Source organism: Nyctibius grandis, chromosome 14 (genome assembly GCF_013368605.1).
Source record: "Nyctibius grandis isolate bNycGra1 chromosome 14, bNycGra1.pri, whole genome shotgun sequence".
Taxonomy (NCBI): Eukaryota; Metazoa; Chordata; class Aves; order Nyctibiiformes; family Nyctibiidae; genus Nyctibius; species Nyctibius grandis.
In genome coordinates this window covers 2,831,622-2,853,214 of record NC_090671.1, presented here as the reverse complement: position 1 = coordinate 2,853,214, position 21,593 = coordinate 2,831,622, and the positions used below count along the sequence as shown (strand labels likewise).

Sequence of the window (21,593 nt, the reverse complement as noted above, 5' to 3'; positions counted from 1 at the left end):
GCTTTGCCTGATCACCGCGGAGAGCAAGGTGCGACTTGCCTTGGCGGCTCAGCTGCTTGCGGGCGTTTGTGCGTGGCTGTTGGGCCAGCAGAAGGAACAAGACCTTCCCGTATCTCGATGAGACAGGCCCGCCCTGAAGCTTGTGCTGTTTTGCGCTCGGACTCTCTTTTATTTATGTCTAAGGTCGCCCTGAGACCAGGCTTGAGCGCTGCCTGTTCCGTGTTCCCATTCAGGTTTCTTCTCTCTCCTGTCTGTTGCTTGACAAGCCCGTTGTGCACTAGCGAGTGTCCTTGCGGCAGAACGCCCCCCGCTCCCAGCTTTTGAATGGGGAAAGAGCTACAAGGGCAATGCCTGTTAACTCTAAAGCGCTGCTTAAGCCAGCAGCTGGAGGGCTGCTCCCAGCACCTTTCTTTTGGCACTTCTATGGGCCATTACCCCGCTGGGATTAACAGCCTCCCCTTCCCCGCCGTACGCACCTTACCCCATCACCTGCCTCTCTTGTACTTGTCTTTTCCCCCGGGCACTAATGAAATTACCACCGAAACAGATTCCAAGTAGGGGTGGAGTCCTTTGACCAATGAACCCACAGCTGTTCCTGTGGTTGACCTTTAATGATCCAGCTCTGGAGACGCGTGTCAGTTAATTTGGTTTTTTTAAAGCCTGCTCTGGGAGGCCACCATCATTGCATTTGCCACCCGAACGTGACCCCTGATGGCAGAGCAGGGACATGACCGTGACACTTGTACGGCAGCTGCGGCACAGGGAACGTCATAGATGCGATCCCTGCGACATGTCATGGCTGTCACTGGTTGCAGGAAATCCCAGATAACTAAACAAATGGTTGGTGTAAAAAAGACTTTTTATATTCACCCAACTGCAAGGTGAAAAAAAAATGGTTATTTTTTTATCCCGAGGGAGCTGCCTCTGCTCGGGAGGGTGCTGAGCCCCCGGAGCAGGGTGCCCAGAGCAGCTGGGGGTGCCCCGGCCCTGGAAGCGCTCAGTGCGCAGGGCCTTGGCGGCGATTCCTGGTTTACTCTTTCTCTCACTTGAAGTCCTGACAGTTCGTGTGGTTTTTCAAAGGCATCGCGCTGCTTTTAGTCCGGGAAATACTTACAGTGACTACGAGATCTTTTGAATGTTACATCCTAATTTATCTTGTATCATACGGTTGTATCGTAGTTTAGAGGCAATTCTACATCTATGCGTTTGGCATATTTCTTTTTTTTTTTGAGGTTTTTTTGTGTCTTACTGTGACTTCCTTCTAACATTTTATTGGCCAAGTTGCTCGACGGTCTGGGATCTTCTGTAAGTCTTTGCAGGAAGTTTCCATTTCCGTTGGTCTGAATAATTTTATATCATCTTAGTATATTGACTAGAGATTGCAGACTAATGCTCTGCAGTCTTCTGTCTGAGGGGCTTTCACTTCCCACGAACCAGAGCTCCAGACAGGTCAGCACCAGTACGCTTGGTACACACACAGGGGGTCACACAGCCAACGCTTTGCCCAATAGCACGCGTCAGTTTTGGCAGGTTTAGGATCAGAGCTTACATGTTTCCTCTCCGCCCAGTCCTTTTAGCCTGCCTCCCTTATCTGCTCATTAAATGTGGAGCTGTTCTTCTGTGTAACTGCAGACTTTATAACTGGAAATACATTGTTTAGGAGGCTGAACTGGGGGATAGGAGTTGCACTGTTGGCAGGAAGTTCTCAAAACACTCGAGGTAGCAGCGACACATTTCAGAGTGTCGTTTGTTCCTAGATTTAAACCAGTTTGACATTTTCAAAATGGCATAATATTAAATAAAAACAAAGAGAGTGTCAGGCTGGTAGGACTGTTTTAAACATATGTGTGATTTACTGTGTAAGGAAAAGAAATTCCGTTTGTGAAGGCCCGAGGCCTGCTAGAGCTGCCACGTGGGCTGAAGGAGTTTTCTGCCGGCATGTCTGTGTCTTGTAAAACGAAGCAGCTGGAGTGAGTGGCACTCCCTGTGAAGTCAGATGATGTTGAGGTGTGGGTGACAACTATCTTGCAGAAGCAGGTATTTCTGAAACAAAACGTCTGTCAAACAGAAAAAGGTGCATGTGCGGTAGGACAGAAACCATGGTCCTGGGACATAAAGGTAGAAGAGGTGGCTGGGAACCAGAAGGTTGGTTAAGAACTGAAAAATGAGGCGTGGGTTTTGGGAGTGGAGAAGATGTTAACAGCAGAAGCTGTTGTGGAGTCCTCAGATCGGTGCTAGAGTCTGTAAATGCCTTCTGTCATTAAACCAGTCTCTGGGCCTTGTGGGCACACGCTGTGGAGCAAGCAGAGGTAGCCAGTGAACCCTGGCAGGTGTTGCCCTTGATTTGTTGCAGGACAATGAAAGATATTCTTGTAGACAGGCTGTGTAGTAAGTTCTAGCAATTGCAGTGTGCACACTGGCTTTCTGGAAGGGGCCGTGATGCTAAGCATGTTTGTTTGGTTTTGGTTTTCTAATGGTATCATAATTCTGACAGGCTTTAATAAGCAGTTCTTAGAGGCAAAAAAGGTAATGCTTATACAGATAAATGAGCATATATTATATGTTTATAGCTTATATAAAGTATATCATATATGCTTATAGCATGGTTAGACTGCTAGTTGGGTGATAAGTCCCAGTCTAGAACCAGAGCGAGGGCTGATGGGTGCTGAATGGTCCCAGACCTGGAGCCCGAATGCTGACTCGAGCAGGGTCGAGGGGTAAGGTGGATTTCTGTCCGTGGCAGCTGAGGGCAGCCTGTCTTCAGAGTTGGCCTCTCACAGAACTTGGTGTCCTCTTGTTTCAGGTTTTTGAAGAGTATTTCAGGTTTCATTAAAATAGCACTGAGGTTTATACATCCCCTGGAAAGCCCTGTGGGACTGCTGCTTTGATACCTGGTAGAGGAACAGTCAGTTAAGCATAAAACAGGGTCTGCCCACGTAAACATTTGTTGGAGTGTTACAGTTCGGTTTCAAAATAGGGAAGTGGAAGAAGCGTAATTTTATAAATACCACTTTGTTGTTAAAGACCAAAGACTTCCTGTTTTGGGATCTCAGGGCTGTTTCCATTTCCACTACAAATGGTAACACTGACCATAAACCTGATGTTTACTTTCACGACTTCTGATGCTTTCTACATGTGCTTAAACTGTTTTCAGGTGGCCGTGACGTTTTGCCAAAAATAGAAATGGCAGTTGGAAAAAGAGTAGTAGTTTAATGTCAGCCTTATCTTTAAAAACTTCGTCGTCATTGGTATTAAAGGGACTGTCACCACAGGACTGTACCCATTTGTCATAAATACTACATTATTGTTACAAATCACCTGAGATTTTAGTCTTTTCATTCAATTCTTTGTTACAGTCCTCATGGAATAAAATATTTAATTGGTAGTTTTTGTCTTGAAAGCCAGTGAATTAGCCACAAAGTAATCTCCACTTAAAAAATATTGCTCTGCAGTAATTCCATGGACTTACAGCACTCACAATGGAAGGCTGAAGTGTAACTATTCTGTAAGAACTTGTACAAGTTAGTTGTACACTGTCATTTATTATGAATTTACCAATAGTAAAGTGAGCTAAAAGATACAAGCTTGAAAGTTTACGAAAAAAGGCAAAATCTTAGGGACTGTTTTTGTAACTATATAACTTTAAATTTAGAAATAAGATGCACCAAAATCAAAGTGGGTGAGAAATAACAACTGAGGAAATCCCAAGCGGCCATTAAAACAGCCACGAAACTGAGTGGCAATTCCTTGAGAGAGTCACAGGAGCTGAGACGGGATGCGAGCGCGGGCTCCGTCGCTTCATGGGAAGGGTTTTTTTAGCGTACCTTGCAAGACAGCGAGCTACAACGATCAGTTCTAAAAGCATTTTGCGTCTGCAGAAACTCCCTCATCTCATTTTGAAAGTCCCCACTGCTGAAAACAGAAGGCTCCCACCAGCAGCACAGGCTGGCCACAGCTGATGGGGTAGTTACAACTGGAAAGAAAGGAAGGGGCAGGTTGTAGTTTGCTGCTGTTTTTTCTTGTTTAAGAGTAAAGTACGGGATACTGTATTTACTACGGACTTGGGGAGGTCACAGATTTATCACTTCTTTACATACAGAAAATTGTATCTTACCTGAAGATTCTGGTTTAAGCTTTTCCAGAACTATTCTTACGGATGGAAAATAGACCTCTGCTCTTGTGAAGGTGTAGCCCTGTGAAAGGGCTTGGGCTGCAGTTGTTAATTTATCATTGTTTTGCACGTCCGTGGTTAGCAATGAACCTGCTAAATACAGAATGTCTCGGTTTGAAGGGACCTCCTGCAGCCTAATAGTCCAGCCGAGCGCCTGGTCAAAGCAGGTATGATTTGATCAGGCTGCTCAAGGACGTGTCCGGCTGAGGATTCAGCTCGTGCAGGATGGAGATTGTACAGCTGCTCCGAGCAGCCCGAAGCGGCAGATCTGGTCTGGATCCCTCTTTCCTCCAGGGCTGGCTGTACTTCAGTTGCCCCGTCTGTAATCCTGCTGCAGGGGGAGCAGGGTACAAGATGTGCCATTGGACTCTCCTGTTACAGACTTACCTGCTGTGTACAGAGAAATTTCATCTGTACTTGACGGAGCTCCCGTGATTAGAGTTGCTAATGTGAAGCAACTACTGCTCGTGTGTCCCCAGCTTATCCCGGGTTGCTTCCACCCACCCCACTCGGCAGAATGTTAAACGGGTCTGTCTCGGCGTTTACATTAGGGGCACCAAATTTCCTCCCACAACAGACGTGCTTTTACTAGAATGACTGTTCTGGTTTGCTTTGATTGCAGTTTTAAAGCAAAGCACTGCAGCAGCGTGAACCTTGATACGTTTTCATGAGCCTTATCACGCTGCAAGGGAGTCTGACACAGCTGGAGCTGTACCATGGTGCAGCGCATCGAAAAGGCAGGCAGGCACTGGGGTCGTTCAGGGCGGGCAGCACTGCGTGTCTCTATTAATATTAATATTAAATTAATATTAAAGATTCCAATCATATCACATGGAATCTATATGTCGTAACGCAAGCCCTCCCTCACTAGGAATGCTAACACTTAAAAGTTAAATACTCATAAGAATAAAACTCCACCAACAGTTTCAGTAATTCAATAATTTATTCATCTAAAAAAGTGTGTAAAAGTATATAGCTCTCATCCACAAGGTATATATGAATGACATTTAAAATGGAGGTCTTTATTATTATTGTTTCTTTTTATCAAAGTCTTTTTTTTAGTGTATTGTACCAGCGATATACTGTAGATTTAAAATGAACTTCACATTTTTTTTTTTTTTGTTTTCTTTCAAATTGTCGGCTATATATAAAAGAAGCTCACTGCAAAATGCTCAGAGGAAAAAAAAAAAACAAAAACAAAAAGAAATTCAGAACTCCCCAGAAATGTACAGCTTTTACATTTAAAAAAGGTTCTGAAATATACATACAAGCATGCTGGACATTCCCCACCCCCTCCCTCTCCCTTTAGCTCAAACAACTGTAATAATAATTCTGATTTAGGCATGAATTTCCAAAGTTAGAAATAAAAAAAAAAAATAAAATAACTTTCTTCACTCTGTAGGAAAGCCAGGGCTTGTACATTTCAGATTAATTCAGTAAAAAACTCACAAGTAAAATAATGCATATTTAAGGGAAATATTATACAGAACTTTTCACACTGAAGTACATAAGATTTTTCTTTAAAATCTATTGCCATTCATTTATTTTGCACAAAAACGTATAAATATGTCACCAGCTTCTCTTAACTTAAAAAAATTAAATAAAAGACACCAGATGAAAACTACTCCTCGCTGCCCTTTTTTATTTTTAATTTTTGCTTAGAACCAGGTTTCTGGGGAAGAAACACCCCTGGATAAAAACGGCCCATTTAAAAAGAACAAACAAAATAATAATCCAAAGTTCAGATGAATCCTGGGAACAAATAACCCCCAAATGGTAAAAGATTACAAATGTCTACTTTACAGTTTTTTCCTCCCCAAGTTAAATTTTTTTATACAAGTTTACAATCTTCATCTTTTTATGCTCTTCAAAAGGCCTTGAGAATTTTCTTTTCTGATTAAGAAAAAATAGTACTGCAATATTTTTAAAGTCAATTTTACACTGTACACATTAGATACAAATGGTTTGATATCAGATTTTTTTTTTTAACCTATACATTGCAAAGAGGATAACCCACATGGGAGGTTTGGTGCAGAGAATGAAATAATCCATTTACAGGTTCCTTCTCTGACTTCACCTTCTCGTTACACAAGCAATTCTTTTTTTTTTTTTTTATTTTATATAATTTGTTTTAAATGTTACACTATCTCAAGAAAAATACTTTTTAAAATCATAGAATTTCATTTTTTTTAACCAGAACATGAAAGTCTTTTGGAAGAACTTTTAAAATTGGTAGGTTTTTTTCTCCACAGATAGATAACTCGGTCACACAGCCTGATCAAAGTGCCCGACCCCTCCCGTAAGGCAGTCCATGCCTGCTGCACAGTGCAACAACAAACATTAGAAAATGGGGTTTAAATATAAACCCCTTGAAGCCTGGAATGAAGGAGTCATAAAAATACTTCAATTAGCCATTAACCTTTAAAATGGCAATCATTTTACTAAACAAAGTAACTTTTCCACCACAGTGGTATAACTTCAAGTACTAATTTAATGATATAATTTTTAAAAATTATTTCTTTGAAATAATATTCCTATAGTCAGAAAAAATACACCAGATTTGTAACTGATTTAGTGTAAACAAAAACCATATTTTTGGATATGTACATGGACGAGTCTGCCCAGAATTAAAGGGCGACTTGGGTTTCAGTAAATAGTTTTCTAGCATCGCTAAATTTACTGGAAATATATTTCAATCATAGCTCTACAATAGATTAATTTACCACTTTCCATCTGCCCTTACATTGGGCTTCAAAGTATTTTTCCTCCCTACCTCTCACTCACTCCCCCTCCCTTAGGTAGTGTGATCCTTCATTGAACACTGGCCGTTCCTTGCTCTAACCACGCTAAAGGCAGGTGACAATTCCTGCGCACGCCTCCCTCCCCAGCTTGCACTTTGTTATCAGCTTCACTTTTGATTTCTAGGTCAGACGAGTGAGAGGTACGTAGATAAATAACCCTATAGTGGAACGGAGCTGGATTCTTTAAGATATTCTACTGTTCCTGGTCCTTTATAATTTAATCCCTCCCCTCCCCTCCCCAAACCTAAAAATAAATAAGTATCTCCAGACCATTCATATCTACATGGACAGGTAACAAATGCATGCATTCATCCCAATCCACTCTGACAGGAACTCCAGGTAGACAGAAAACTCCAATATTTATACGAGACTACGACTGTGTGGTTGGTTTGTTTGTTTTTTTTTTTTTTTCTCCTGCAAAGTCCCAGTTTATGATGATTGAACAACAAAATATGTTTTGGACAACCCCAACTGGTCACTACAAGGTCTTTTGACTTGCAGGGCTGAAACTGCTCTTGGTTGTTTATCAGAGTTCCTAATGCAAAAAGATACTGTAGTCTTCCTTAAAAAAATAAAATATTAAAAAAAAATAATCACACTGACCAGTAGTTACTGGGCCACCAAACTAACACTGGCTTGAGGTTACTCTGTGTTCACTGTTCTTGGATGTTCCCAGATTTTGGACTGAAGCTGCCAGAGATGTTAACGGGTAGTTTCGGTTTGAACACTGCGGGATTCACATGTGCTTTTGGAGGAGCAGAAGCACAGCACAGGACTGGTCTGAAGAGAAGCAAAACTGTGATCTTTGCAGACTGTGGCACGTTTCTCAGGTTGAGGGGAGAATAAGCCAGAAGAACAAGTGCTTTTTTATCTATTAAAGTATATTCATGATAGCATTGTACAATTGAGTGAGCACCACAAAGTGGACAGGAAGGCAGGAGCTGCGATCCTGAGTGGCAGGGTTACACGTAAGCCAGGACAGTGCATTGTACTGCTCCAAAACGAACCTGCAGGAGAGAAATACAGAGAGAAATGAAAATGGAATTGTTTACTCCTTTCCTTCTTGTCTTTTCTAGATGATTTACTTAAATTTATCTCTGGTTTGTCCTGGAGATACATCATCATGAAGACTGCCTGGCTGTGTTAATGCTGGTGGTGTTGGCAGAGTCGGAAGCTCGCTGAAAAGGGGCGGGGGGGCAGAAGCAGGAATTTTTAGTTTTAATATGTCTAAACTTGAACCAAGGTATCTGACTGTAGGCCCTCCCCGATACACAGCAGAGACTGTGGAATCACAGAGTCATCTGGGTTGGAAGGAACCTCCTGAGGTTTAGTTCACCAATGTATTCAAAGCCTTGAGTCTTGAACACCTGAGGATGGGGGTTCCACAGCCTCTCTGGGCAACCTGTGTCAGTATTTGATCCCACTTTCTGTGCCATCCTGTATCTGATTAGAATTTCTCATGTTGTAGCTTGTGTCTGTTGTATCTCGTTCTTTCCCTTTGCATCATCCTTTTGACTCAAAACAAAGCCAGTAGTACCCCAGGACAGCTGTGAGAGCCCAGTCCTCTAAGAGGATGTTTGTAGAGTATACAAACACCACCAATTTTCTTAGATTAGATTATTCTTCCTGTTTCCTGCTGATACTCTCTACTTGGTGACATGTACCTGTTTGTTCACCCTGTATACTGTCTCATAAACAAGATCTTTTTTCAGTCCCCAACAGGTGGGATGGAGGCAAAAAGTCCTCTAGTTATCTTGTACAATATGATACACAACCCTGTATTAATTCAGGAGGAACGCCTCCTTTAGAGCCCAATTCCTAAGATATCTGTATGAGGACAGTACTTTTATCTCCATCTATAAATCAGCTTGGTTTGGTGAGTAAAAATAATTATTGACACAGTCCAGATTAGACCAGCAGCTAAACAGAACAATCTTTGGGAGGCAGACCAAGGTGCCCGCTTGGTAAGGCAAAGCTGTTGTTAATTTTTCTGTACGTAGTTTTGTACGGTAGCATGGAGAACTGATGCAGAAAAGGTCCCTCTGAAATTTCAGTGCTCAGTCCCCACAGCCTTAGAGAGGAAACGCAAAGCCTAAAAGGCATTACCTCAAGACATCTGATGTAGTTTTAGAGTCAAGGGGGTGAGGGACTCGCTGAGAATTTCTGGCAGGTAGAAGCTCATCTGTCTGCGCTACGGAGATATGGTGATGTAAGGAGGCCTGTGTAAAGGAAAAAAAGCACAAATTAACTCTTCATTTAGCAAGTACTTCTAAAGAGTCACAGTGAGCAAATATTTTCTGAACTGTCTCAGGACAGCACAGAAAGTTGGCAGTTCTTTGTTGACCCCACCATGACCATGTGTATTTCCAAGTTCCATGATGATTACATTTTTGAATAAACTGACTTATCTTTTTGACTGGAATCAAGGATCTTTAAAAAAGAATGCTGAATTCTGTTCTTGATTTTAGTCACAGAAGCGATGAGGGGAAACACTTCAGCTGTGTCAGTGGTTCTTTTGGTATTTCGGTAACAAACTGTTCTGATTCTTCAAACTCTCCCAGGAGGAGACCAGCGCAGAGTAGCGCACAGAGGTGGGGCGGGTTTGCCCTGCTCCCTGCTGTACGCTTTCTCCACCCCTCTCATCTTTCCTCTGGAGCAAGGCTCGCGCCTTAGTTTATACAGGAGCAGGAAAGGGATTTCATACTGATCACGTGCCGGGGGCAGAGCAACCACGTCAGGCTTTCACGTGGGTTGCCTAACACGCCACACAGCCTGCCAGGGCAAAACCTCTAATTTATACTCCTCCAATTATGGCACACACATTAGAGGGGAAATACTTTAGCTCAAAAATACTTAATCCAAAACCAGACAAAGATGACTTGAATCCGTACGCCTCACATGCCATACGAGTCTCCTAACTGCAGCGCTGTGCAGCATGAAGGAGAGAGCACCCCCTGCTCACTGCGCGGTGCACAAGTCGCTGCATGAACTCAGCCCCTTGCTGTTATTCAAAATTGTCCAGACCGAAACGGTATGTTCCAAGTCAGATTAAACATTTAATTCAGCCTAGATCTGAGAGAGCAATTGTGTCAGGCTGGGGCTGGTGGTGGTGTAGGCAAGGGTGGTGGCTTCTTCTCTCTAGTACAAATCTAGTTTAAGCTTACAGAAGGAATTCATAAAGTTGCCTGGAGCTCTGCTGACTGTGTTTTTACTGCTGGAACTGAAACATAGTCTTTGGATTACCCATTCACAAAAAAAAAAGTAGTTTTAAATTCTGTGTAAAACTTCATCTCTAGCTCCAAAACCACGGTGGTTTGTTTTTTTAAGATCTCCATTCTGTAGGTTTAAAGAAAAGCACATACTTCAGGGAAATCTCTCCATGAAGAGTGCAGAGTGTAAGGAATAAGGTTCAGAACTTTGCTGGTGGAGGTGCTCTACTGCACATGAAGCCTGCCATGCTGACTGCAAGTCATCGTTACCATCGCTCCTACGATTGCTCTTTTTGCATGAGGAAAGAATTGAGAGATACTGAACACTTTTACTTGATAATTGTCTGATAGACATGGATGAGAGAATTTAGTTAAGAGACTTGCAAAAATATTTACTATTTGTTAATTAAGCTAGGAATGGATAAAGTAAGTGGTACTATATTATTCTAGATGATGTTTGCTCAAATAGTTATGTGATACTATTCAAGGCAGATTTTTCACCTTCTTTCCACGCTCATTAGTTCACTTTTTTTTTGATTCATGCAAATAAGAAGCTGCATGACACTCTCCAGGGATCTGTGAACCTCTAGTAGCTGACCCAGTTCTGCTGTATGTGTCTCACAAACACTAGCCATTCTGCGAGGGAAGGTACCAGGTTCACTCTGACACCACAGACTCCACTGTGCAACTTTTACAACTAGGGAAATAGAAATGGAGAGTAAATGCTCACTCTCTAATTTATAATCTGTGTGTCATAACTGGATTACGGCAGAAGAGAAGGTATGTCCCTCCTGTCTTAGGCTGAGTGAAAATGACAACTGGGACACTTACGTAATACCCGATACAGCTTTGATGATTCTGTATTTAGAAGCTGCCAAACCATTCAGTTTTCAGGTAAGGGCTTTAGGAATAGAAAATTAAGTTGTAACAGCCAGCTATCTTAAGTAAATTTAAACCTGAAATTGTATGTCCGTTTCCAGCACTGTCACAGTTGTGGTAACATGCAAAGCCAACATATTCAGAGAAAATTCCTAGGCTATAAATACACTTTCCCTGTGTATTAACACAGGGTATTTTATTTAATACATAAAGAGTATAAATACTCTTTCCCCTGTGACAGGATACCAAGACAGACCTTCAGGAAGAGGGGACACTGGTTTTGTGCCTGAGGACAGGATGACCAGAACCACTGCGGGAGATTCTCAGCTTTGGCAGTTGATACGAAGTATCCAAGAGCAAGAGGTTGCTGCTTCAGTTCCTCAGGGGCTTCTCTGGAAAGGAGACGTTCCCCTTGGCTCTGAAAGAAGAGTTGAAAAGGCAGGTTTGTTGTTTGATGTCATGACATCCCACGCCAATAATGTTAATTTTGTTTACTAATTACTCAGTCATTAATCCAGTTCTCTCTTGTTATTAATGAGCTATCCTCTAGTTATTCATGAACCTTAGTCAGAGTTTTCTAATCCCCTCCTTCTTCCTCTGTAGTTGGGTTCTTGAGGCTTATGTTCCAGAATCACTTTAGATTCCCAAACAGCAATGCTGACCTCCTAAATTGAACCCAGCACATGTGGAATTTGATGCTACAGAGTAACTTGGGGGTACTGGGCTCTGGCTGTGAATCTGAACAGCTTCTTGGGAGCCTGCCCAGCGTAGACCAGTGTTGAATTTAAGTTTATGAAGCCTCATAGGCTTTTCCTGTACATCTCAAACCCAGCAGTTTGCACTGCGTATCTTCCTGACTTCAGCCAGTGGAAGGATGCATTGCACACTCAAATAGGGAAGAACAGAGAATAGCTGCATCGTTATAAGCTCGGCTCTGATTGCTTTTTCAGTTAGTTACATTGATAACTTAGAAAAAAATGCTACACTTGCTATGTCTTGCTATGGGCACTTGAACAGAAGATACTGTGCTTGTTTATATTTGTCCTGCCAAGCAGAGATGAAGCGTGGGGAAGAAGAAACAGCTGTCCTGCTTTTCAGTTTGTATCAGTTATTCATTTACTTATATACTGTATTTTTTCAGTATTAGTTACTCATTTTTATATATGGACCAAACATTTATTTGGAGAGGAGAGAGTTAAACAATGAGAAACTGGCTGTAAAACTAATTTCATCAGACTTTGAGTTGCTGCCTGTCAGCATATATGTTTGTGATTCTATTTCTGCAGAGTAAAACCTAGATGACCCTTCCATACCCACGGCTGTTGGATAGGAACACTTGGTGTAATCTTGCTTACCCCATCCTGTGTGTGTATATATATACATATCCTCCTTATATATCCTGAACCACGTTACCAAACCTACAAGGGTCTCCTTAGGTGTCAGACAGGGTGACTGCCATTCCATTCTAGAGTACCTTCCTATTTTAAATTCAGCTGGTTTTTTTTGGAAACACCCTTTATTATTTTTCTTTTACTCTTATTTCATAGAGGAAAACCCCAAAAGATGCCTGTGAAGTAATTTAGCTTGAAACTTATCCCAGAAGAACTGGGATAGCAGTTCATTGAATCCATAAACATCTCTTAAGTCAACAGGTTTAAAAAAAAAAAAAAAATTCCACTGCACAGAAACCAGCTTAATCACAAAGCCTTTACTGCTGGTCCTTCAAGCAGGTCTTTCTCCAACTGTAATATCTTGATCAAGAATCAAAGAAAGTTAAACAGTCCATAAAGCCTGGAGGAGGCTGCAGCTTACCTGGCTGTGGGCACTCAAAGCCTAACAGCAAACCTTGAAACTGGCTGCTGAGCAATCAGGACTTACCCTGCTAAACTGCGGCAATCAATTACGGGTTACATGGACGAAGGCTTGACCTTCCCCGACCCACAAGGTAATGATCACACGCTGCTGCTTTTTTAAAACCAAAAATTACACATCAATTACTAGGCCCTTGTTAATGGTTAAACTGAATTACTATGACAGGTTCATCTAGAATGGCTTGTCCAGGTCCCTAAGCTCTTTGGTCATTAACCTTTCAGTGCTGTTCTTAAGCCACTTGGATGGAGTTCCACTGAGAATAAGTTCTGTAAATGCATTTCTAAAAGTGGCACAGAATAGAGATTGTTGAATGAACTAAACACGAGAGAGAAATTGTGGGGAGTTGTGATTTAGGGCTGGAGGGTTTAGTAACAGAATGGAAAACTCCCAATTTGCCCACATACCGGTTTGAAATAACCAGGTGACAGTAATGTGCAATTCTTTAGCCTTTGAAAAGTGGGTTGGAATATTACCATAAGGTAAGGTGGTTGTGTGCTGAGATCACAGAATACAGGATTAGCATTTTCGTGGCTGACGCAGAAGTAACCTTGCACCCACCGAGCGCATTAAGCTGACCATTGAAGCATTTTGACAGAGGCTGCAAGGAAACTACAGGCAGGATTTCTTCCTTCCAGGTGGTGAAACTAACACCATTTAGTCAGTCATGTTCAGGGAGAGAGAATTCTTTTCTTAAGCCACCTTATCTACATTCAGAGAAATGCACTGCTTTGTCACAGAGGCGGAATGAGTAGCATCATTCACGGGCGAGTATGTTGGCTGTACCTACACCTCCTCTAAGCAGCCATCCTGTACTTCCTTTCATACCAGATTTATAATTTCTCTTGTTGAGACTGTTTGAAGCCACCAGTGACAGTCACAGATCCAGATCCAGTTACTGCAGTTATTACAGATCACTAAACCAGAACTTCTAAATGCATGGGGTTATCTGTTTCATGTATAAAAGTTAGCCTGTTTCCTTAATAAAATACTGTATTATTGAGTAAAGAAGTAATATACTACTGCTTTAAATGTACTATTTCTAGAATAAAACTTCTCCACAGGAAATTATGAAGTGTCAAACTTCTACATGCTTGTGATGGAAACCATTTTAAGAGTACAGCTAAGGCTCTTACACAATTAAATGTATAAGAGTTCCATCAAACATGATCCAAATTATGCTAATGCTGATTTTAAAAAATACCTTGAATTACACAAAGTAATTTGCATTTTAAGTAATCACTGGTGTTGGAACCAACTTTATAAAAGCCACTTCAAACAAAAACAACTTACAAACTCTATGTGCTCTGGGCGAATTTTTACTAAGAAAACAACATTTGCATAAACATCCAGCACCTGCGGAGTTTCTGCGGGTAGGGTTTTGTTATCAGGAGAATTATCGCCCTTCGTGCCTCCCCTAGAAATTCATGTCAACAGAGCTGTCATACCTTCCTTTCTCTCAAAGACTTGTCACTTTGTGCCAGGGACATTCCATATGATTTTCCAAAAAAAAATGGATGAGCACAGATTGAATTTATACAGGGTCATTAGATATGGCTCTGCCACACAAAAATAAAGCTTCTGTCTCCTCCTCCTCTCTTCCTCTCAATAATCTTGTACACTAACAATTAACTTTAGAGATGTAAATAGTCAAGGCAGAGGCATCTTCTACAACAGTATTTAACCAGCACCTTCAATTTTAACATTCATTTCTGCTTGCTGTTGACCTAATTATGTTTGAGAATCTACAGGAAAAACAAATTTTGTTGGAGGATTTGGGTGGTTTTGTACTTTATTTGAAGTGGCATATGCCCTAAAGTGCTACAGCCTTACCCTACTATGCTGGAAGTGAGATCCCACTCCAATGCCAGATGGTGATCCAGGGGAAGGAACTGGGGAGGAATTTGGTGAAGAGTGAAGATTCCCTGTTATTAAAATTCTAATGTCATTGTCCATGTCATCTGGGAACGGGAGGTCAAACATGTCATCTGAAAAAAGAAAAGAAAGAAGAACAATTTCCAATGTGCTGTACTCATTTTTGTCAAGAAATTTTTGTAATTTATTACCATTCCCTTTAATTTAGTATCATTCTTTTTTTTTTTCCACGTACTCTTGAGACAGATGAAAGAGAGAAACACTTTACTGTTCAATCCTTCTTAGCACCTTTGACTGCAACCGCACAGACTTGAAAGGAAAAGTTGGCAGACATCTATTAAAATTATGAATTTTAATAATGGTCATAGAGTGAACAAAAATCCTGTCATACCAGCTCAATAAAAATCCAAACTGAACTTTGTAACAGACAAAATGACACCTCTCTGCAGTTAGTCACAGAAATCCATTAACAAAACACTTGAAACCCATTACGGTTCCTCTCAGCAGGTGCTGCTCTTGGGGCTCCCAGGGCTGCACACCAGCGCTTCGGCGCATTTTGCTCAAAATATTCTGGGAGCAGCCCCAGCAGCTTCACGGAAATTGCTCACAGGACCAGTGAGGGCAGCACGGCCTGCTCCACACTCCCATGCAATATACTGCCATGATTATTTCAATTACTGCACCAGGATTTCCTACAATGCAGCTTTTAATATTTTACTTTTATCTCAGAAATTACAGTCGCATTGTCAGAACTCGCTATTTTAATTTGGTTTATGTTAATATGTGGGAAGGGCATGAAGATACAGTGAAAATGGGTTTGCATTCTAAGAGAAGTACATCCCATTACTCAATCATTTGAAACACAGGTTATGGTACCACGAATAATTTACACGATGGAAAGCTAAGACATTATAAACACAGAGCAAAAAATTACAAGCATCACAATATGGTTTACAGGATTTTCTCAGCAGGCAAAGACGTTTGAACAGTATAATGACATGTTTGAACAGTATAATGACATTTAAAGTACATTTCAGGGGACAGAAAGGGACAGTGGGAGCTGTCTGAATTAAGTGGATTAATTAGAATTGCAGCCAAATTTATACTAAAACACGTGGAGCCCTAAATAGGAGTCGTGCATTTCTACATATTGTAATAAAGAATTTATCTTGAAAAAGAAAAATTTACTCCACATGAAAACAGAAAAGAACATGTGTGTCTTGAACTAATTTCACCTGACGTCCTAGTGTTGGAATAGGCAGGTGGTTGTTTTCCTTCATCTTCTAAAGAGAAACACTGGATTGCAAGAGCAATGAATTAACTTAGCTTATTAACTTCTGTCCTACAAGCTCAGTAAACAAAACAGAACTCATGTCATGCTCTGCTTAGCCTCCAAAGCATAAATGAGATGGCTAATAGTGTAGGAAGCAGTTTAATCATTAAGTAGAACAGAGTTAAGAAAATTAAATTTAACACCATTTTGGAAAACGCCAGTTCTTGTACCTGATTCTAATTAGCATCTGGAGCACTAAAGGGCAGGTTAATGCAGGTTAAACATTTGTCAGCACAGCATTCAGTCAGGGTTCTGGGGCCTTGGAAGGACAGCTGCTTAAGAGGGGCAACTTCCCTTCTGTGAGGCCCACTGAAATTCCAGGAGGAACAGATCAAAGCAGACTCTTTCATTAAAAATAGTGAGCCTTTCTTCCTCTCTGTACTGTAACCTCCCTCTTCATAAAATACTTCTGTTGTAAATGTTGGTAGTTACTCTTGGTTTAAATTATTTTACAATCATTTTTAGGGATGTATGGCAAAACAGTTAGGAAAATACTTATTTGATATAAAATATTAACCAGAGTCTTGCTAACACAAGCTATAGGGTTAAATACGCTTGAAGAAGCACACTGCCCACAAAAGAATTGTCAGGTTGGTCTATTTTGCCTACTTTACAGGAAGATTAAAATTCTAAAGCGAGTACCTCCTTCTTCACAAGCTTTGTACACAACAGGGCATGAAGTGAACAAACCACTACTACAAAAACCAAGTTGGCCTGATGAAGTCACAACAAGAAAAAGGATTTTGTAGTCTGGGCTATTTTGCATATTGATTGGTCAGTATCACCTTTGGAATAAATCAGCATCATCTGGAAACAGACTTCAGAAAAACACAGTATATTATGCAGTAACTATGAAGTACAGTGTTGTGCTCTTTAAATTAAATTGGGTGGTATGGGCTCCGTGGGAGAGCACTGGTCCACTGTTTTTATTCATGACTGTACAGCTCTGCTGATGTTCTGAGCAGGCCACCGAGCATCCGCAAGCATTGCGCCTCTCACGCCGGACACGTGCCTACTCACCATTAGTAGGGCTGAATCCATCCTCGTTGGGGTAATTTGCTGGTGCTACCTGGATAGTAGCAGAGGTTGGGAAAACCAGGATGTGCGTACAGGAGGCATCCTGAGGGGTGTTCAGCTGAGACGACTGCAGATTGAGCGCAGTGCTCCGGCCAAACACTGATCCCATCGTGACGGCATCTTCCAGGACAGAAGCAACAGCAGAGACATTAATTTGTATCATCTTCAAAATATATGTTCTGTGTTCAATTAATTTCTAATCTAGGTTTGCAAGCTAATACAAGTGTTTAAAAGTTCTTCTCTTAAAAAGAATAAATTACTTGAAGAGCTTGAAATTAAGATCACGAGTTGTAGATAATGTTTAGCTATGTGAATTCCCATACAATGCCCTACCCTTCCTTTCATTCTGCTAGCCCTTAGTCAAAGATTTGCTTCTTAAATGAGCAAGTTACATTTATTTTTGACACACACATCTGTATAATTACGCAATACACCCCACTTTGGTTGACATGAAGACAGCAGAACTTGCCATCTATTTTCTCATGTTACAAAAACTCTGCTTTGAAAATTATTCAGCTTGATGTGTAATTTTCAAGCTTGTTTAATTCTGTTCCATGTAGTAATCTTATTTCTAAACTAAAAAACAGAGTCGTTTGTAAGTATATGTCACCACGTACATTAAAAAGTACGTGCCTACGTAATACAACAAATAAGTAAAGAGAACCTCAAAATATAATTCCATTTCAACTTAACTCTGTGAACTGCTGCTTATCATAGAGCTCTAAATAACTTAAGCATATGAAAAGGCAAGTAGGTTTGTCCTTCCTCCCATTTACAGACTCCTACTCTTTCACACTGCCGACTCTTACAGTGTCTCCAGTCCTCCTTGCACGAGGGCATCACAACGTCACATTTCAGCTGAGAACTGGCCTACCTGAAAACACGACCTCCCCCAGGAGAAGGTCACCAGTTTGGCAGTGGCATGCAGCAATCTTTCCCCCTAGGAGCCTACACTCCCAGCGTAGCATCTCTGGGGTATTTTTGGGAATTCTGCTGGCTCAACCTATTTTCTATCACATTTAGCCACGCTAATCAAGGTCTTCTTGTTGGACTCAAAAGTCTCCCAAAATTAACATGTAGTAAGTATGATAAAAGAAGAGAAGTCTTATGGGCGTTTAAATAAGTTGGATAAAACTTACCTGGCATCACAACAAATGACCCCTGTGGCTCCATGGCAACTAAGCAGGCACTGAGGATAGAAGGAGAGTCCGCCGAGGAGATGCCACACATGCGGCACACCTCCTTTAGCTGTTTGCTGATTGTCTGCAGGGAACATTCCCCCAGGAGGATACTCCAGTCTGAAATGAATAAACATCACGATAGAACAGAGCGGAGTTCTGCAATAGCCAGCACGTGCTTTAAAATAGCAAAATATTAACAACCCTTTGCATTTCTTTAACACTGTATTATTCTGGACTGCGCCCCCCCGTAAACAAGGGGCATGGCTCTGCTAGCTGGCTGTTCAAGCAGTTACTGCAGAGTAGTTTATTCTGTGGTAGTTGGGTTTCCCATGAGCTACCTGTATTACTCTGACAAAGCACTGAAGAGGATGGAGTCTTTCGTCCTACCTGTAAGGCAGAGGTACTTATCTGATGTGAAACTGGGCACCATACAGGCATTCTTTTTTAAAGAGTTTTAAATGTTTGTTATTTACATACAAATCTTTTCCTGAACTGCACTGATTGTTTTTTTTCAAACAATCATCTGTTTTCAGCTAACATGCTGCATAATTGGAATACTTGAAATGTAAGCAAAGACATACGAATTCACACACCCAACAGCAGAGAAATGTTGTTAAACTTTGGTATGAATAAAATACGCTAAATAAAGCCAATTTCAGTGGAGGTGCAGATGTACATTCAAGAAACTACTTTTAGCCATTTAAATGACATTCTGTGTCCAAACAGCGGGAGGGAGTTGCTGATTATCTTCCCTGCACATACTATATGGGAGAAGGCATTTAATTACTGCTTTTTCCCCCTTAGAGTATTTCTTTGTGCTTTCAGACTGAATTGTTATTTATCGTGCGCTGTTTTTCAATTTTTTCCCAGTCTCATGAAATACAAAAGCTCTTGCAATAAGCTAACCAGAGGAATTAATGTCTTCTTCAGTTATTAATGTAAAAGGACAAACACCCATGAAATATCTTTATCCTCCTGTCTAATTTATCTTCATGTTCCAACTCAGGAGATGGGGGAAGACTGAGAGCACCTTCTCAGAATCCCATTTTCTTCCAATCAGTTACCAAACAAAACTTGAATAGTGGCCACAGCCATTAGAAATGGAAGAAAAGATGATGACTGTGTGTATTTAGAGCAGTGAGAGGAATCACTGTTCAGGTGAAGCAAGGCAGTCCCTGCCCTTGCTGGATTAAGGTACCTACACCTAAACACTCCAGAGCTCCCTCCAGTTCCCCCAGAGCCATGAGGAATGCTAAACCTTGGGAATACTTTGCAGGTTGCAGAGAGAACCTTAGTGCTGGTTAACACTGATTATCAGTTCGTTTTGTATATCACAGAAAAAAAAAATACTTTTTTTCTTCAGTAACTCTTTTTGCAAGAATTCTTTGTTTGTTTAGTTTATGTTTAAGTTTAGGAATCAGAATTGAATCCTGTTTCTATTTCTGTGACAGGATAACTATTGTTCAGATCTTTTTCTAACATGTGACAAAACCCATGACTTCCACTTGGAAATACACCGTGCAAACACTAGTCAATCTACCCAACATCTACAGGACATGAGGGAGTGATGTCAAACCCAGTGTACAAACAGGCAAATTGATTATGCAAATCAATACAAAAACTCGGTGCCAAGGCTGGATTATCACTCTCAATTTTCTGTTTTCAACGGTTTGTGGTCAATTCTGTAGGTCGTTCTGCCTTGCACGCTGAGGCCACGTCTTCACTCCAAACCCACAGGCAGTGACAGCACTGACGTTTCGTACCTTTCAGCTCCCCGTGGCCCAGGCGGCCGAGCCGCCCGATGACGACTCTCCAAGGCAGTGATGTCATCTGTACAATACCGACGCACCATTCCCACAGCTTCTGCAGACCAATTTTACGTGCAGACAACTTGCTCCTCCTCGACCTGGAGGTTAAGGGAGGAAAAAAAAAAAAGGGAAGAGGAGAATAAAGGACAATATTCAGATTTCTGTACTGTATAATTATTTCACTGCTTACCCTCTATAGGAGTCCGGACACTTCTGTGGAGTGTCAAACTTACCTTTTACTAACAAGCAGCAGAACAAGTATGTGTCTGCTTTCAGTACTGTTATTGCAGCGACATGCGAGAGGTGACAATATGCTGAGCAACATACCAGTTGTTCTTGAAGGTGAGATTTGTAGGTAGCATTTGTAAAACAAGTGTAACACAGGAACTATTTTCCTCTGCAGTTTATAAGTTATAAAAGTGCCAACCGAAATGTTATCGCTGTAACATTATCATGATCACATCAGCAGAAAATATTAGAAGGGACATGCAAGAAACTAATAAGAGTGAGGGGTGACAACTATGTAGTGTGAAAAATAAAGGTTTCTACCTGTTTGGTAAATCAATATTAACTATGCAGGTTTCCAACAATTCACCATGAAGGTCAGTGCAGGATGCCAGAAGCCAGCGCTGATCGTGAGACAAACAATAGCCAACAAAAAGCACATTGTATTTCTGACTGGCCTCTCCAAATGTTTCTCCCAGCTCTGTCTGTTTGTCTTTGATGGGTGCCAATATGAAAGGAGGCGAGTACAGCTGGATTGGGCTGGGCCTCTGCAATGAAGTCAACACAATCATCAGCAGATATATGAAAAACTATTTAATGCAAGAAACACACAAACACAGATTGTACAGAAAAATGTGAGTTTGAACCAATAAACACTACCTACAGACCACTGGACAACACGATCTGATGTGAGGTACGCAGGACTCGGGTAGAGCTCCAACTTCATGCAATTTTCTATCCAGGCATTAGGTATAATGTACTTTGATGAACATCAGGCATGATGTCAGAAATTCTTTAAGTCTTACAGCTCACAGTTTAATTTCAGAAATACTTTGGGTTTTGAATCAGAACTGAACCAATTCATCAGATCTGCTGTATGTGTGATAGTGCTTCTCTTTAAGAAACAAACTCCTCACCCTTCAGTAAAAGGTTATAAGAAGTCAAGGCCATTCAACATCATTTAACAATAAGCAGAAGCAAATTAGTATTGTAAATAACACAGGTGCAGTCCTCCTGCAGAGTCTGACAGTAATAAGCTATTAAATCTATCTTATTTAAAAAAAAAAATTAAAAATCACAGGAGGCAGCGACTGGAAGGGACCTCTGATCATCTAGTCCACTCCTCCTGCTCAAAACGTGGTCCATTAGAGACGTTGCACAGGCC

General features: G+C 41.1%; 1 protein-coding gene across 1 annotated transcript in view; it reads right to left on the bottom strand.

Moving 5' to 3' along the window:
- Window positions 1-5,095: 5,095 nt before the first annotated feature.
- MED13L (mediator complex subunit 13L) overlaps window positions 5,096-21,593 on the bottom strand; it is a 199,996-nt gene continuing 183,498 nt past the window's right edge. The window contains exons 24-31 of the mRNA XM_068412543.1: window positions 20,753-20,976; window positions 20,159-20,301; window positions 18,354-18,512; window positions 17,158-17,334; window positions 14,763-14,917; window positions 11,317-11,478; window positions 9,079-9,191; window positions 5,096-7,979 (exon numbers count right to left, since the gene is read on the bottom strand). Coding sequence (XP_068268644.1) covers window positions 7,847-7,979; window positions 9,079-9,191; window positions 11,317-11,478; window positions 14,763-14,917; window positions 17,158-17,334; window positions 18,354-18,512; window positions 20,159-20,301; window positions 20,753-20,976 — 1,266 coding nt within the window. The 3' untranslated portion in view covers window positions 5,096-7,846. The remainder of the gene's footprint in view (window positions 7,980-9,078; window positions 9,192-11,316; window positions 11,479-14,762; window positions 14,918-17,157; window positions 17,335-18,353; window positions 18,513-20,158; window positions 20,302-20,752; window positions 20,977-21,593) is intronic.